Source organism: Oncorhynchus kisutch, linkage group LG4, assembly GCF_002021735.2.
Source record: "Oncorhynchus kisutch isolate 150728-3 linkage group LG4, Okis_V2, whole genome shotgun sequence".
Classification (NCBI taxonomy): Eukaryota; Metazoa; Chordata; class Actinopteri; order Salmoniformes; family Salmonidae; genus Oncorhynchus; species Oncorhynchus kisutch.
In genome coordinates, this window is record NC_034177.2 from 52,581,801 (window position 1) to 52,599,028 (window position 17,228).

Genomic DNA, 17,228 nt, shown 5'->3' on the forward strand with positions numbered 1-17,228 from the left:
AAACAGGCTTTATTTACAAATTAGTAACAATGTCTCACCCCATGTTCAAGATTGGCCTTTTTCTCACTCATTTTACATTATTTGAAAACAAAATAATCTCCAAAATATATATATTTTAACAAAGCGATTATTGTTGTTATTAATTTAGAATGATATAAAATCCCCTTGGATATTCTCACAGATATATTATTAACACAGTTATTAGCAGGACAATATACACTGCTCAAAAAAATAAAGGGAACACTTAAACAACACAATGTAACTCCAAGTCAATCACACTTCTGTGAAATAAAACTGTCCACTTAGGAAGCAACACTGATTGACAATAAATTTCACATGCTGTTGTGCAAATGGAATAGACAACAGGTGGAAATTATAGGCAATTAGCAAGACACCCCCAATAAAGGAGTGGTTCTGCAGGTGATAACCACAGACTCAGTTCCTATGCTTCCTGGCTGATGTTTTGGTCACTTTAGAATGCTGGCGGTGCTTTCACTCTAGTGGTAGCATGAGACGGAGTCTCCAACCCACACAAGTGGCTCAGGTTGTGCAGCTCATCCAGGATGGCACATCAATGCGAGCTGTGGCAAGAAGGTTTGCTGTTTCTGTCAGCGTAGTGTCCAGAGCATGGAGGCGCTACCAGGAGACAGGCCAGTACATCAGGAGACGTGGAGGAGGCCGTAGGAGGGCAACAACCCAGCAGCAGGACCGCTTCCTCCGCCTTTGTGCAAGGAGGACCAGGAGGAGCACTGCCAGAGCCCTTCAAAATGACCTCCAGCAAGCCACAAATGTGCATGTGTCTGCTCAAACGGTCCGAAACAGACTCCATGAGGGTGGTATGAGGGCCCGACGTCCACAGCTGGGGGTAGTGCTTACAGCCTAACACCATGCAGGACGTTTGGCATTCGCCACTGCGCCCTGTGCTCTGAAAGCAGGTTCACACTGAGCACATGTGACAGAGGTGACAGAGTCTGGAGACGCGGTGGAGAACGTTCTGCTGCCTGCAACATCCTCCAGCATGACCGGTTTGGCGGTGGGTCAGTCATGGTGTGGGGTGGCATTTCTTTGGGGGGCCGCACAGCCCTCCATGTGCTCGCCAGAGGTAGCCTGACTGCCATTAGGTACCGAGATGAGATCCTCAGACCCCTTGTGAGACCAAATGCGGTTGGCCCTGGGTTCCTCCTAATGCAAGACAATGCTAGACCTCATGTGGCTGGAGTGTGTCAGCAGTTCCTGCAAGAGGAAGGCATTGATGCTATGGACTGGCCCGCCCGTTCCCCAGACCTGAATCCAATTGAGCACATCTGGGACATCATGTCTCGCTCCATCCACCAACGCCACGTTGCACCACAGACTGTCCAGGAGTTGGCGGATGCTTTAGTCCAGGTCAGGAGCATGCCCAGCCGTTGTAGGGAGGTCATGCAGGCACGTGGAGGCCACACACACTATTGAGCCTCATTTTGACTTGTTTTAAGGACATTACATCAAAGTTGGATCAGCCTGTAGTGTGGTTTTCCACTTTAATTTTGAGTGTGACTCCAAATCCAGACCTCCATGGGTTGATAAATTTGATTTCCATTGATAACTTTTGTGTGGTTTTGTTGTCAGCACATTCAACTATGTAAAGAAAAAAGTATTTAATAAGAATATTTCATTCATTCAGATCTAGGATGTGTTATTTTAGTGTTCCCTTTATTTTTTTGAGCAGTGTATATGGGTCATATTGGTCATGGCACCCGTATCCACTGAAAGCACACAAGGTTCAAGACACGAGGGCAGGGGGCACTGGATGGGCCGAAGAGCTGCACACAGAAGACAGACCTAGCCCATGGGGAAGGGAGGAGGAGGAAGGGGGAGGGAGGGGGGGTGGACCGCCACCCCACCACACTGGGTGGCACAGAGCAACACTTTAAGGGGCGTTGCACTAATAATGGAGCCAGTCTGCACTTTCAAACTAAAACAATGTCACTAATAATGGCATCTTAATGCTTTCGTTAATAAAATAATTATGAAAATACTCTTTCAAAATCCGATGTTTATTTAGTTCTGGCTCAATAAAGCAATACTATGGGAATAAATATCACTGAGTTACAGAAATATTGGAACAAAGTTGTCTAATGAAGGTAAACTGTCAGGTGTGAAGGTAAGACCCAGGTGCAGACCACGTCGAATAAACAATAGTTTAATATTCCAACAGGGGCAGGCAATAGACAGTTCAAGGCAGGCAGTAAACCAGAGGTGGGGCAACGGTACCGGTTGGCAGGCAGGCTTAGGGTTGGGCAGGCAGATTGGTCAGGCAGGCATGCTCGGAGTCAGGGCAGGCAAGGGTCAAAAGCAGGAGGGCGAGAAAAGAGAGACAGAAAAAAGCAGAGCTGAGACACAAAACGCTGGTTGACTTGAAAAAAGAAGACGAACTGGCAACAGACAAACAGAGAACACAGGTATAAATACACAGGGGATATATCACGCCCTGACCTTAGAAAGCCGTTTTATTTCTCTATTTGGTTAGGTCAGGGTGTGATGTGGGGTGGGCATTCTATTTTTTGTTTTCTAGGTTTCTTTATTTCTATGATTTGGCCGGGTATGGTTCTCAATCAGGGACAGCTGTCTATCGTTGTCTCTGATTAGGAATCATACTTAGGTAGCCCTTTTTCCATCCTTTCAGTGTGGGTAGTTAACTTTGTTTGTGGCACTTAGCTCTGTAAGCTTCAAGGTGTGTAGGTGTGAACATCCCCCTACCTGCAATGTATTCGATGCACAAGTACTCTGAAGTATTTAATTTCTAACTCAAAACAGAAGTACAGTATTTCTTCATCAACACCTTTATGCTTTTGTTAATGAAATGATGATAAAAATACTCTTTCAAAATGCAGATATTTATTTAGTTATGGATCCATAACGAATTACTATGGGAGTAAATATCATTGAATTACAGAAATATTGGAACAAAGTTGTCTAATGAAGGTAAACAAATTGTTGCTTACTGGATAATACTCTTTGAAACACACACGGTCACGTTGTACACCGCCATTATGGCTATTAGCAGGTAGATGGACAATAGACTTGCCTAGAAGGAGGGTAGCGGGATAATTATATCTTCAAATGTATTTCTATGTTAGTTTGGCTGTATCACAACCGGCCGTGATTGGTTGCACTTTCAGTTTAATCCACCAGAAAAGTCAAAACAAATAATACAGTGAAAAGTATTATCTATTACATCTAAAAACAGAAATAAATGTTTTGGCCTTTATTCAGATTACAGTTGCTCTCTTCCGGCTTTAAACTTCTTCACAACAGTATCTCGGACCTGCCTGGTGTGTTCCTTGTTCTTCATGATGCTCTCTGCGCTTTTAACGGACCTCTGAGACTATCACAGTGCAGGTGCATTTATACGGAGACTTGATTACACACAGGTGGATTTTATTTATCATCATTAGTCATTTAGGTCAACATTGGATCATTCAGAGATCCTCACTGAACTTCTGGAGAGAGTTTGCTGCACTGAAAGTAAAGGGGCTGAATAATTTTGCACGCCCAATTTTTCAGTTTTTGATTTGTTAAAAAAGTTTGAAATATCCAGTAAATGTCGTTCCACTTCATGATTGTGTCCCACTTGTTGTTGATTCTTCACAAAAAAATACAGTTTTATATCTTTATGTTTGAAGCCTGAAATGTGGCAAAAGGTCGCAAAGTTCAAGGGGGCCGAATACTTTCGCAAGGCACTGTATTAGGAAATGGAAGACATACAAGACCACTGATAATCTCCCTCGATCTGGGGCTCCACGCAAGATCTCACCCCGTGGGGTCAAAATGATCGCAAGAACGGTGAGCAAAAATCCCAGAACAACACGGGGGGACCTAGTGAATGACCTGCAGAGAGCTGGGACCAAAGTAACAAAGCCTACCATCAGTAACACACTACGCCGCCAGGGACATAAATCCTGCAGTGCCAGACGTGTCCCCCTGCTTAAGCAGGTACATGTCCAGGCCCGTCTGAAGTTTGCTAGAGAGCATTTGGATGATCCAGAAGAAGATTGGGAGAATGTCATATGGTCAGATGAAACCAAAATATAACTTTTTGTTAAAAACTCAACTTGTCAAGTTTGGAGGACAAAGAATGCTGAGTTGCATCCAAAGGGTATATGACAAAGTATTGAGATAAACTTTTGTTATTGACCAAATACTTATTTTCCACCATAATTTGCAAATAAATTAATAAAAAAATCCTACAATGTGATTTTCAGGATTTTTTCTCTCATTTTGTCTGTCATAGTTGAAGTGTACCTATGATGAAAATTACAGGCCTCTCTCATCTTTTTAAGTGGGAGAACTTGCGGCTGAACTTACTTTTTTGCCCCACTGTATAATAGCCCATTATGGGCTATTAGCAGGATGATAGACCTTTACCAACACCTCTCTGTATTTTGATACTTTGTCGATGGGGTCTCCAGAGTGGATGGGGGCACCCACAGTGCAAAATGCATTGCTACAGATGCAGGTTCGATACAAGTGCCGGCCGCCACCGGGAGACCCATGAGGTGGCTTTTGGTTTTAATTTGGAATCCTCCAATCCTCTATATGTAATTATCGGCGGAGAGTCACGTCATATTTTTCAATATACTGTAGGCCAACCGTAGGCAACATGAGTCTCACTAGTGTTGAGTAATGTGCTGTTAAAAGTGATGTATGCCTTATTTATTTAAAGAGCATATTGAAGATAGAAGCAATAGGATTTAAAGCAATAGCCTACAACTATTTTAGCACCATTTCGCGCTGCTCTGAGACAAGCATGGGGACTGGTCTTGATAAATCAATGTGATTTTTATTTTCACTGAATCTCCATTTGGGTATTGGGTAGAATACAATTAAACAATTAGGGTGTAGAAATGGTATGCTCTTAGTGTAACCTTTATTTAAGTAGGCAAGTCAGTTAAGAAAAAAATACATATTTACAAGGACAGTCGGGGAATTGAACCCCGGTCTCCCACGTGCCTACACAACACAAAGATTCTTTAAAAAAATAGCCAAGTACTGTAGCCTACTCCCGACCGTCACGTTGTACAGCGTCATATTTTCCATTCCAGAGCATTTTTTTTCTTCTTCTTGGAATAGAAACACCATAATGTTAATCAAATTAATTAAGAAAAATGTCTTAAAATCATTCCCATATACTATGTTCTTACAAAAAAATGTTTTAAATTCTCTAGTACAGCCTTTATTGAAGGCTATCAAATGCTTCTCAAAGATGCACTCTGGTGGTCAAACTAGCACTAACTAGCATTAATGGTACTAGTGTCTGGCACTTAAATAACGTGCCATAGAATTCTGTGGCACCAAGTAAGCTGTGGCGCAGTACGCTGCAACTTTTAAAGGACAAACCACTGTAGGGATATGCTTCTGCTGTAGTCTATTTGAACTTTTCAACCGTGAAATACCCAGTCCCAGAGAGCCTGAAATCAGCAGTAATTTAGTCAGCAGCACTGTAGTGTATGTTCTTATAACACACCACCATTTCAATAATTGACTTGCTTTACCAGGAATCTTCAATTTTCTACAGTACGGTACTTCTCTGTCTGGACTGTTCGTTTAGTCAGCAGTCTACTTACAAAACAGAGATGTCTCTTACTCAAGGATACTTTCTGAAGTTACACAGGTAGTCAGGCTCCAGACTTTTTTAGGTCCACTCTGTAGTAAAGATCACAGAATGTTTTTAGTTCTATTCAATCATATTCTTTTGATTTTGTTTAACATTAGAGTAAGAATGAGTATGTAGGACAGGTAAAGTCTCTGGTCGTTGTGGATATGAAAATCCCCTGGATAATGTAACTGGTAGGTATTAACACTCACAGAGGCCATTAATCCGATCTCTTCCTCCACTGTGTTTCATTTTACCCAGCCTCGTTTACAATAGAGATGAATTATCACCGTCATCTCGATCTTCCTTTAACAAACCCCAGGAAGGAAGTCAATCACAAAATGATGTGAGTTGAAACTTGCGGCAGCAGGACCGTGTTGATATGAGGATCCATCCTAGTCTGTTGTGTGGGAAGTTGAGGTTATTGATGAAGACGGACAGACAGAGGAGTGACTGTGCTGTTATCTGGATAGTTAGTAAGAGGATGGTTGGCTGGAGGCATCTAGGAGCTGATTGGCTAGGCCGGTCAACGATACTGACCACTAAGCTCACCAATGATCGTAGCACTCAGTCTGGTTGACCAGGCTAGCTGTTGGGCACTCATGCCAGAAGAAAGGTGAAAAGTGAGGCCCCCTGGCCACCCATCTTTAAAGTCTTAAGGGGAGGTTTGGGCTCAGTACCTTTGTTTTTGTGTGGTATTAGAGAAGCTGAACTGTGAAAAACTCTGAAAAAGGTCTATGGCATCTTCAATCAAAAAGTCTTTATTGTGTCAACTTCAAGTGTAAAATGAAGGTATTATCACCCCATAATAAATACAGTATGTGCTTTATGTTAGTCACAAGTAGGGTCTGAACTCTGGCTCAATTCTGGTTGTGTTAACTCACTTTTTATCTCTCTGATCTGTTTAAAAAGTGATACTTTATTAGGATTACTAAATCTCTCAGAGATGGATATCCACGTATTTTTACAATATATTCCTTTGTTGGAACATGGACCTCGTATTATCTTTAATGAATCTCTTACACAGACAACGTACATCTTGATGAAGTTCGTTATAGGCCCAATACTTTAAAACAAGGTTGCGTTTAATCAAATCATTTTACACAAAGCCTCTAAATCCACCATGAATAAGACAGTTGCTTATAGGATCAGTAATGGATTAAATACAGTGACACCTTTCTGTGCACAATCTTGTATTTCTACTTTTCTAAGATTTTTTTGTTAACCTTTTCTGACAAGCAACATATGTCTTCAACAGAATGTGTGTTTCTGGTCAGCATATTGTATTTTCAGTGAATGTGAATGTCTTACACTAACTTTCAATAACCTCTTCTATCATACAGTGTGTGCCGAGGCATTCAACCCTGATGAAGACGAGGAGGACAAAGAGCAGAGGGTAAGATGGCCCTGCATTTCAAAAATTGGTACTGTACATGAAACTATTACAGAGACTACAGAGGAACTGTTGAAGAAATGAACTCTCTGGAGATAAAAAATGATGACAAGCTAAATGTCAGCTATGTTTTCTAAAGGATGTTGTACTAGATGAGTATTGGTATTAGTGTGTGGAGTATACAGATAATTGGATGTGAAGGACAAAAGACGTGTTGTTTCAAAATATCTTCGTCAATAACTTTCCATATAACAATAGCTTTCCCAGGTGACCCACCCTAAAACAGACGAGCAGAGGCAAAGACTACAGGAGGCCTGCAGAGATATCCTCCTGTTTAAAAACCTGGACCCGGTAAGATGAAGAATGTTATATTTTTTGTCCCTCATCGTACTGTAGTGGGTCTCCCTTTCCCTCCATTCACTATCTGCTATGGTTCATTACACACGCACACGTACACACGCTATACACAGAAAAGAGAACAGAGTGTAGCCTGGGGCCAGTAGCTTTGTACCATGGCCCGATGCACTGTGGGATTGTTTTGCCAATTATGTTTAAGTACTGTAACAACATGTAGCGAGGAATCAAGTTGAAATATTCATGTATCCTACGTACTGTATGTATGATGCTGTGCAATGTGTAATGAGTAATGTGTAGCCTAGGGCCTACAATGTTTTCTATTTGAATAGACTGCTAGTTTGATATACTCCTCGGGTCTGTTTCAGTCTGTATTTTTATTTATTGTTTGTTATCTCACACCACAGGAACAATTTTCCCAAGTACTTGATGCCATGTTTGAGAAGTTCTTTGAGGTAGGAGAGCACATCATAGATCAAGATGACGATGGGGATAACTTCTATGTCATAGAAAGGTAAACCCTGACATACTATAGTAACCTTAACACCTAACAACCTCATCAAGACGTTTGGACTTCTTGGCGTAATGGTTAAACTGTTGGACTGACAACCTTTCGGGGTTACTCCCCATATGTTCCTCCCATACATCATAGTATATTTGGCAATAGTTTAATTTCAGTTAATCACTGTATTTGTCTTGAAAGGACTATTATATGATCCAAATTGTTCTCTCTAAATCTCGTCCTCTCTCCCCCCTCTCTCAGAGGGATATTTGATATCTGCATGAGGGTTGATGGCATTGAGAAGACTGTGGGAGCCTATGATAACCGGGGGAGCTTTGGAGAGCTGGCCCTGATGTACAACACCCCCAGGGCTGCTACCATCATAGCCACCTCGCCCGGAGCTCTCTGGTGCCTGGTGAGTGAATTATTTTCTGCCCCCTAAACTGTTCCTCATAGTACATGCAGTAACCGACAGTACTGTACAGTACATATTGTATGATACGGTAGCAGTTGTCTGGCAGTTTTCTGGGAAACGGTCATTGTCAGCATGGCTCAGTCGTCAATTTTGCATCAATCACATGGACAAAATGCCTGTAAGGTGGTGCAAAGTATTCAGACCCCTTGACTTTTTCCACATTTTGTTACGTTACGCCTTATTCTAAAATGGATTAAATATTTGTTTCCCTCATCAATCTACACACAATACCCATAATGACAAAGCAAAAACTTGTTTTTAGAAATAAAAATAAACAACTGAAATAATCCATTTACATATGTATTCAGAGCCTTTACTCAGTACTTTGTTGAAGCACCTTTGGCAGTGATTACAGCCTCAAATCTTCTTGGTTGTTACGTTACAAGCTTGGCACTCCTGTAAATGTTCGAACTTCCATTCTTCTCTGCAAATCCTCTCAAGCTCTGTCAGGTTGGATGGGGAGTGTCGCTGCATGGCTATTTTCAGGTCTCTCCAGAGATGTTTGATTGGGTTCATGTCCGGGATCTGGCTGGGCCACTCCTGCGTTGTCTTGGCGGCGTGCTTAGGGTCATTGTCCTGTTGGAAGGTGAACCTTCACCCCAGTCTGAGGTCCTGAGCGCTCTGGAGCAGGTTTTCATCAAGGATCTCTCTGTACTTTTCTCTGTTCATTTTTCTTTCAACCCTGACTAGTCTCCCAGTCCCTGCCGTTGAAAAACATCCAAACAGCATGATGTTGCCTCCACCATGCTTCTCCATAGGGATGGTGCCAGGTTTCCTCCAGACGTGACGCTTGGCATTCAGACCAGAATTCAATCTTGGTTTCATCAGACCAGAGAATCTTGTTTTGCATGGTCTGAGTCTTTAGGTGACTTTTGACTCCAAGTGGGCTGTAATCTGCCTTTCACTGAAGAGTCTGGCCACTCCTGAACAAGGCAGTTAACCCACTGTTCCCCGGGTGCCGAAGACGTGGATGTCGATTAAGGCATATGCGGAATACACATTTCAGCTGAAGGCTTTGAGTTCTACAACTGACTAGGTATCCCCTTTCCCCTTTCCTCAGTGAAAGACCTGATTAGTAGAGTGCTGCAGAGATGATTGCCCTACTGGAAGGTTCTCCCATCTCCACAGAGGAACTCTGAAGCTCTGTCAGAGTGACAATTGGGATCTTGGTCACCTCGCGGACCAATGCCCTTCTCCCCCGATTGCTCAGTATGGCCGGGTGGCCAGCCAGCTCTAGGAAGAGTATTGGTGGTACCTAACTTCTTCCATTTAAGAGTGATGGAGGCCACTGTGTTCTTGGGGACCTTCAATGCTGCAGACATTTTTTGGTATCCTTCCCCAGATCTGTGCCTCGACATAAACCTGTTTCGGAACTCTACAGACAATTCCTTCGAACTCACGGCTTGGTTTTTGCTCTGACATGCACTGTCAACAGTAAGACCTTATATAGATACTGTAGGTGTGTGCCTTTCCAAATCATGTCCAATCAATTTAGTTACCACATGTGGACTCCAATCAAGTTCTAGAAACATCTCAACGATGATCAATGGATACAGGATGCACCTGAGCTCAATTTCGAGTCTCACAGCAAAGGGTCTGAATACTTATGTAAATAAGATACATAACATACATATTTGTTTATACAGTTGCACAAATGTCTAAAAACCTGTTTTTGCTTTGTCATTATGGGGTATTCTGTGTAGATTGATTAGGGAAAAAATTATTTGATCAATTTTAGAATAAGGTTGTAATGTAACAAAATGTGGAAAAAGTCAAGGGGTCTGAATACTTACCGAATGCACTGTATGTATTAAGCTATCGATAAACATCTGAGAAAGCTCAGTGAGGGAAAAGCCATGTTTTGTACAAAGAGCTTCCAAGAATCTGTTATTATAAATAATAATAATTATTTGTTCATCTCAAATGACTTGTATAATACTAAAATCACTGATCTTAATGCAATTGACTAAAATACCCCTTATTTTAGCATAAGTATAAATACTGTAATTACGTGTATGTATTTTCAAAAGTTAAAAGGCTACTTTTTAAATAGATTTTTTACATTTCTCCAAGGTCTTTACAGGTAACATTGGTATATTAAGACATGGATATGTGTTGTTCTAAGGTATTTTAGATATATTTATAAATTTAATGGCATCCAATATGCAAATAGAATAACACGATATGCTTATAAATATTCAAAATATGTGGGATATCAAACAACAGTACAGGTAAATGCTAAAACAAACAGGTACACATGTAAAAAATAGGGGATATCCTCCTTTAAGTGGGGGTGTTGCTCTTTGCTGAAACACAAACTCCAGATTGTGGCTTTAAGTCATTTAAATGGGGTTTATACACGCATATTTTTTGACAACTTCTACTTAATCAAATAACTGATGTTTTACAAAAAAATCTATACAATAGGTGTAAGCAGTGGTCCTGGTAAAAAAATCTAAGTTATCAGCACAGTACAACCATTGACTATACATTAGAATTAGCTTATTATCGTAACCGAAATTAAGGTTCTCATTACCGAAACAGACAAAAAATGATATGGCAATGAGAAGGGATTTAGCTCAATCTGCAAGTAATCGGAAACAGCCATCACGAGTCAGCGAACAATTGAACACGTCACTGAGGCCCATTCATGCCTCCATTTTGGTATGGTAATGGTTCTCTTAAGTTTTTCCCAATTTGAGCTCTTTAATCATTTCGGTAATGAGAAGGTCAAGCGTCGTAAAGAGGGTGTTTGAGAATAAGATCCTCATTCCCGCATATAAGTGAAGAAATTAAATGAACGTGCTCATCTAAGGACAACTCTTCTAGATGATCCATCATGGGTGAATACAACTCTATAAAAAAATGTATTCGTGTTTTTACAGCAAATCAAAAAACATGTTACGGTAATGAGAAAGATATTATGTTTTTACGTAATAAATATTATAGTTTAATGTAAACTTCAACTAGTATAAAACATTTATGATTTATGGACAAACTATAGCAACATTTTGTGTTTTATTCAAATAAGTTAGGTTTTTCTAAAGTAAAATTGTATCAAAGGACCAGACAATTTAATCCGGACGCATTTCGTTAATGAGAATTTGGGGTGAAAATGTACAAAATTCAGACACAAATGTTAAATATATTTAAATTGAAACACTGTGCCATTAACTAAGCATCTTAGTCTTCAGAATGATAGCTGATTGTTGCAGATGCATCATGGCTTTCTAAATCACTTTGTTACCGCCATGATTAAAACTGGTTTAAGAATTTAAGAATCACCCACCACAGTATTATACAGTGCTATCTCCAATTACTCAACCAAACAGCAAAATTACCATAAAAAATGTTTAAAACAACATCATGGCATAATAGGGACTGTGAAATGACACACACACAAACAAACATTCTAGTCATTTAGCTTACTCTCTTATCCAGAGCGACTTGGGCCTTGCTCAAGTGCACATTGACAGATTTTTCACCTAGTTGGCTCAGGAATTCGAGTCAGCAATCTATCAGTTACTGGCACAACGCTCTTAACTGCTAGGCTACCTGCCACCCACACATTATCACACCCTAACACACAATCTACACAATCTACACAATCTACACAATCTACACAATCTACACAATACATTATTATTTAGCTGTATTGTTTGTATATTGTTGTATTATAGCTTTATGTTTACCTTTATTTAACCAGGCAAGTCAGTTAAGAACAAATTCTTATTTTCAATGACGGCCTAGGAACAGTGGGTTAACTGCCTGTTCAGGGGCAGAACGACAGACTTGTACCTTGTCAGCTCGGGGATTTGAACTTGCAACCTTTCGGTTACTAGTCCAACACTCTAACCACTAGGCTACCCTGCCGCCCTCATAGACCGTTCTTGTCTATGAGTGTATCGGTGTTTTGTTATTTGTCGTGTTTTATGTTTTTGTGTGGACCCCAGGAAGAATAGCTGCTGCTTCGGTAAAAGCTAATGGGGATCCGGATAAACCAACCAATGATAATAGCTTGATATAATAATAGGACACTTCTACAGCTTTTTGGGGAAAATCTTGACATTGGTTAGAGATGCAGCTCCCTCTGCTGGAAAATGTTATGTTGGACACAGTGACTAAAAGGAAAAATGAATCATAGGAGTGGAAATAGTACTGCACTGAACAAAACAATCCCAAATTGTGGACTGTTTGTCTTGACTATATCATTCACCATTGCCAGACATCGACATGACTTGTTGTTTTTCATCCTACCATTATAAATGATTAGAGATATACTGACAACTGTGTCTATTTTCAGGATCGTCTGACATTCAGGAGGATCATTGTAAAGAACAACGCGTTGAAGAGGAGACTTTATGAGGAGTTCATTGAATCACTTCCATTCCTTACATCACTAGAGGTATAGATATATTGTGTTTCTGTCTTTATCAGTAGAATATGTTTTTGTAAACGCAAAGTGCATTTTCTTTCTCACATTAGTACAAACACGTCCCTGCAATCCAATTAGTGTGTGCCCTGTTATCCCCAGCTTTCAGATGATGTGTATTTTAAAGTATAGAACAAACTCATCCCTGCAAACCAGTCTTAACCAAGTTTGCCTTCCCTGTTATCCCCAGCTTTCAGAGAGAATGAAAGTAGTGGATGTGCTGTCTTCTAAACCATTCAGCGATGAAGAACAGATCATCTCTCAGGTATTGTTTTCTCCATCTTCTCTTCTATTCTATTCTATATGATCATGCCAGGTAATTGTACTTCTTGCAATTATTTATTTCATTCTAATGTATTGTTTATTTGCTATTTGAAATACTGTAATGTATGTTCTGTTGCAGGGTGATCTAGCAGATTGTTTTTATATAGTTGAATCTGGTCAAGTTAGAATCACCATGAAAAGAAGCAGGGTAAGTTTGTGTCTAAGATATTACAGATTTGAATGTGTCATACATAGAAATTTAGTTCAGATGGATTTGTGTGATATTTTTTAAATCCTTTTTTTTGTGGGGGATTTTACCCCCTTTTTCTCCCCAATTTCGACCGTGTCTCATCGCTGCAGCTCCCCAACAGGCTCGTGAGGTGAAGGTCGAGTCATGCATCCTCCGAAACATGACCCACCAAACCGCGCTTCTTAACACCTGCCCACTTAACCCTGAAGCCAGCCGCACCAATGTGTCGGGGAAACACCGTTCAACTGATGACCGAGGTCAACCTGCAGGCGCCCGGCCCGCACAAGTAGTCGCTAGAGTGAGATAAGCCAAGTAAACCCCCCCCCGGCCAAACCCTCCCCTAACCCGGACAATGCTGGGCCAATTGTGCGCCGCCCTATGGGACTCCCGATCACGGCCGGTTGTGATACAGCCCAGGATCGAACCCGGGTCTGTAGTGACGCTTCTAGCACTGCGATGCAGTGCCTTAGACCACTGCGCCACTCAGGAGGCCATTTGTGGGATTTTATGTTGTTTATGTTACTCTCTTATGTATTCTCTCTAGACGAAAAAAGACCAAGAGGATGAGGAGGTCGATATAGCCACGTGCTCAAGGGGGCAGTACTTTGGAGAACTGGCTTTGGTCACGAACAAACCCAGAGCTGCTTCAGCTTTTGCTGTGGGAAGTGTTAAATGTTTAGGTATACTGCCTTTACTCTGTGGGCTGTGTCTCAAATCCTTATATACTCCTCCGTCCTTGTCCTACATTTTTCTCAAAGCTCATTAGAGTCTCCTCCAATTCGGTTTGAGAGGAATTGGAGAAACAAGGACGGAAGACATAAGGATTTAAGGGCTAATAACGTTTCCAAACACAATCATGGGCTGTTGTTATTCTTTGTCAATGGGGATCTTTGTCAGATCAGGACCTACAATGGATATAAGTAATCTGTTTAGAGTTATCCCTTCCTGTGTCTGACATCTCTCCTCTTGTGTTTACCAGTTATGGATGTCCAGGCATTTGAGAGGTTGCTGGGCCCCTGCATGGACATCATGAAGAGAAACATTGCAAATTACGAAGATCAGCTGGTCACGTTGTTTGGAAATAGCACCACTGACATTGAGGGAAAAAACCTATGAAATCCAGAAAGGGAAAAAAGACTAAGGGAGATGCACTATGAAGAAGATGTGAAAAACCAGGATAACACTTTACTTGACACCCAGCATCATAACACGTTATGACATGGTCATAAACATGTCATATGTCATAATAACATGGTCATAATACTGTCATGACCCATATAGTTACACCTGTTGTGACATATATTGCGTTATTTTATGGCTGGTTATGACACCTACATCAGAATGTTTTTGTTTTTTCCCTGCCAAGAAGCTTCCTTTTTTTTTTGTCTCTGTCATATTTTTAAAAAATTGCAGAAAGTGCACTTTATGACACTGTAATGAAGCATTATGCCCATCCTGTGTCACTTTAATCGGACTAAGAAAATACTCTTTATGACCCTGTGAAGAAGCATTATGACTATCATAATCATATACGCCAGAAAGGCCTATCACGTACATACATGCCCTTATGTCAGTCATCAGTCAAAAGGGTGTCTTGTCCTGCTCCTGTATTCATCTCAGTCATCAGCACAGAGCATTGGGTAGGGATGTCTGACATCAATGTGTGGACAGTTACAATGATAATTTAATATGGTCAATTTCATAAAATGTTATATAACATAAACATACTGTTGACAAGTAAGCTTTGGTGTAGTAATGGAATGTTTTGCCTTGTGTGGTAGGTTTTGTGGGTTTTAACACTCTTATGTAGGTGTCATAACCAGCCATAAAATAATGCAATATATGTCACAACAAGTCTAAATATGTGTCATGACAGTGTTACAGCTGTTATGACATAATGACGCTGGGTGTCAAATAAAGTTGCCGAAACCAGTGAGTAGTATTGTTTTCCGTTCAGAAAATGTGAAACACAGTATGTTACCATTAGTGATTTAGATAGGGTAAGACAAAATGTGTACGTTTGATTCTAGACGACACAATGGTATGTTTTAAAGGATTTTGTCTGGGAGTAATATTTTTATTGAAAGAAAGATCCGTGTTAAATCCAAAATGTAAATGTTAATTTGTTCTGTCCTCAACTTTTTCCTCTTAGATTTTCTACAAGTGTGCATTTTATTGAATTTATCACATTTTGACACTGTTTGTATAATGATCACTATAACGTTATAGATGATATATAAATTGTCCTTTCAAATATTCTGATATCATATTTCATCATGTGCCAAAGGCCATTCAAATCCTTGGTAGATTATGATGGTGTCATCATAACATCACAGTAATTATCGCATTTCACAGTTAAGAGTTTTTTGTTAATAATTTGATATTCTCATGTTGATGTATCTTTTAGCAAGGGGGATCATGCATTTAATAGGATACAGAACTAGGTCCCTTTGTTTCAACATGGTGGAAGAAACAAACAATCTTGTCATCAGAAAATAAGGGAAAAAGAGATCTTCTTTCTACATCAGAGAATGTAAATTTACTTATGGAAGCATAGTCCTTTTTTCATAGCAAATGTGTCTCCTCAAACATGTGATTCAACTCCCTGAACATGTCTGTGAACAAACTGTAATACATTATTCACTGTGTGCTTTAAGAAACAGTTAATAATGCCATACATTTGCACAACAAAATAATCATAGTTTTGTAAGAATATAAATACAGTTGGCTGACCAACTTTGAGCTCTTGAATCCTCTAAGCTGCAGCACTAGACACTAGTTACCATACCGGTAATTTGGTATTTGAACCATTATTGTTTTTAATGAGCTAGTTTATTTCCTTGTGTTTCTCATTTTCAATGTACAACATTAATTATTAAATGCAACTGTTCTCGTGTGCCAGTGAAACATAATAATATGCAGTTTTAAGCCATGACTTCAAGGACATTGATAAGATGTGTCCAAATGACACCCTATTTCCTACATAATGCACTGCTTTTGACCAAAGCCCTATGGGCCCTGGTCCAAAGTAGTGCACTATATAAGGAATAGGGTTCCATTTGGTACACAGCCATAGTTATATTGTATTTATTGCTGTCTACCTCTACATAAATGGCAAACAACCTGTAACTTTTGGAAAACGTGCACAATGGTCCCATGCTTTCTCAATTAGCAGCCTCTCTCGCTCTCTGTCTCTCAATTCAACTCAATTCAAAGGGCTTTATTGGCATGAGAAACATATGTTTACATTGCCAAAGCAAGTGAAACAGATAATAAACAAAAATGAAATAAACAATCAGAAATTAGCAGTAACATTACATTTACAAAAGTTTCAAAGGAATAGAGACATTTAAAATGTTATATTATGGCTATGTACAGTGTTGTAACAATGTGCAAATAGTTGAAGTACAAAACTGAAAATAAATAAACGGATAAATATGGGTTGTATTTACAATGGTGTTTGTGATTCACAGGTTGCCCTTTTCTTGTGGCAACAGGTCACAAATATTGCTGCTGTGATGGATCACTGTGGTATTTCACCTAATAAAAATGTGATTTGTTTTCCAATTCTTTGTGGGTCTGTGTAAACTGAAGGAAATATGTGTTTCTAATATGGCAGCCTCTCTCAATAGCAAGGCTGTTCCCACTGAGTCTGTACATAGTCAAAGCTTTTCTTAATTTTGGGCCAGTCACAGTGGCCACTGTGTACTCTCTGTTTAGGGCCAAATAGCATTCCAGTTTGCTCAGTTTTTGTATTATTTCTTTCCAATTTGTCAAGTAATGATCTTTTTATTTTCTCATGATTCGGTTAGGTCTAACTTGGCTTATACGGAAGGTATTTTACTAATAGTATTTTTAATGGTATAATTACCCTCTCGCTTTGTGCTGGCAGTGCTGCTGATTTTGTGAAGACGGTCCACTAC

At 40.0% G+C, this 17,228-nt stretch overlaps 1 protein-coding gene across 1 annotated transcript in view; it reads left to right on the forward strand.

Moving 5' to 3' along the window:
• LOC109888732 (cAMP-dependent protein kinase type II-beta regulatory subunit-like) overlaps nucleotides 1-16,875 on the forward strand; it is a 35,710-nt gene extending 18,835 nt beyond the window's left edge. Inside the window, exons 3-11 of the mRNA XM_020479904.2 lie at nucleotides 6,979-7,031; nucleotides 7,287-7,379; nucleotides 7,790-7,896; nucleotides 8,146-8,299; nucleotides 12,663-12,764; nucleotides 12,982-13,056; nucleotides 13,195-13,263; nucleotides 13,850-13,985; nucleotides 14,285-16,875. Of these exons, the coding sequence (XP_020335493.1) occupies nucleotides 6,979-7,031; nucleotides 7,287-7,379; nucleotides 7,790-7,896; nucleotides 8,146-8,299; nucleotides 12,663-12,764; nucleotides 12,982-13,056; nucleotides 13,195-13,263; nucleotides 13,850-13,985; nucleotides 14,285-14,421 (926 nt within the window). The 3' untranslated portion in view covers nucleotides 14,422-16,875. The remainder of the gene's footprint in view (nucleotides 1-6,978; nucleotides 7,032-7,286; nucleotides 7,380-7,789; nucleotides 7,897-8,145; nucleotides 8,300-12,662; nucleotides 12,765-12,981; nucleotides 13,057-13,194; nucleotides 13,264-13,849; nucleotides 13,986-14,284) is intronic.
• The last annotated feature ends 353 nt before the right edge of the window (nucleotides 16,876-17,228 follow it).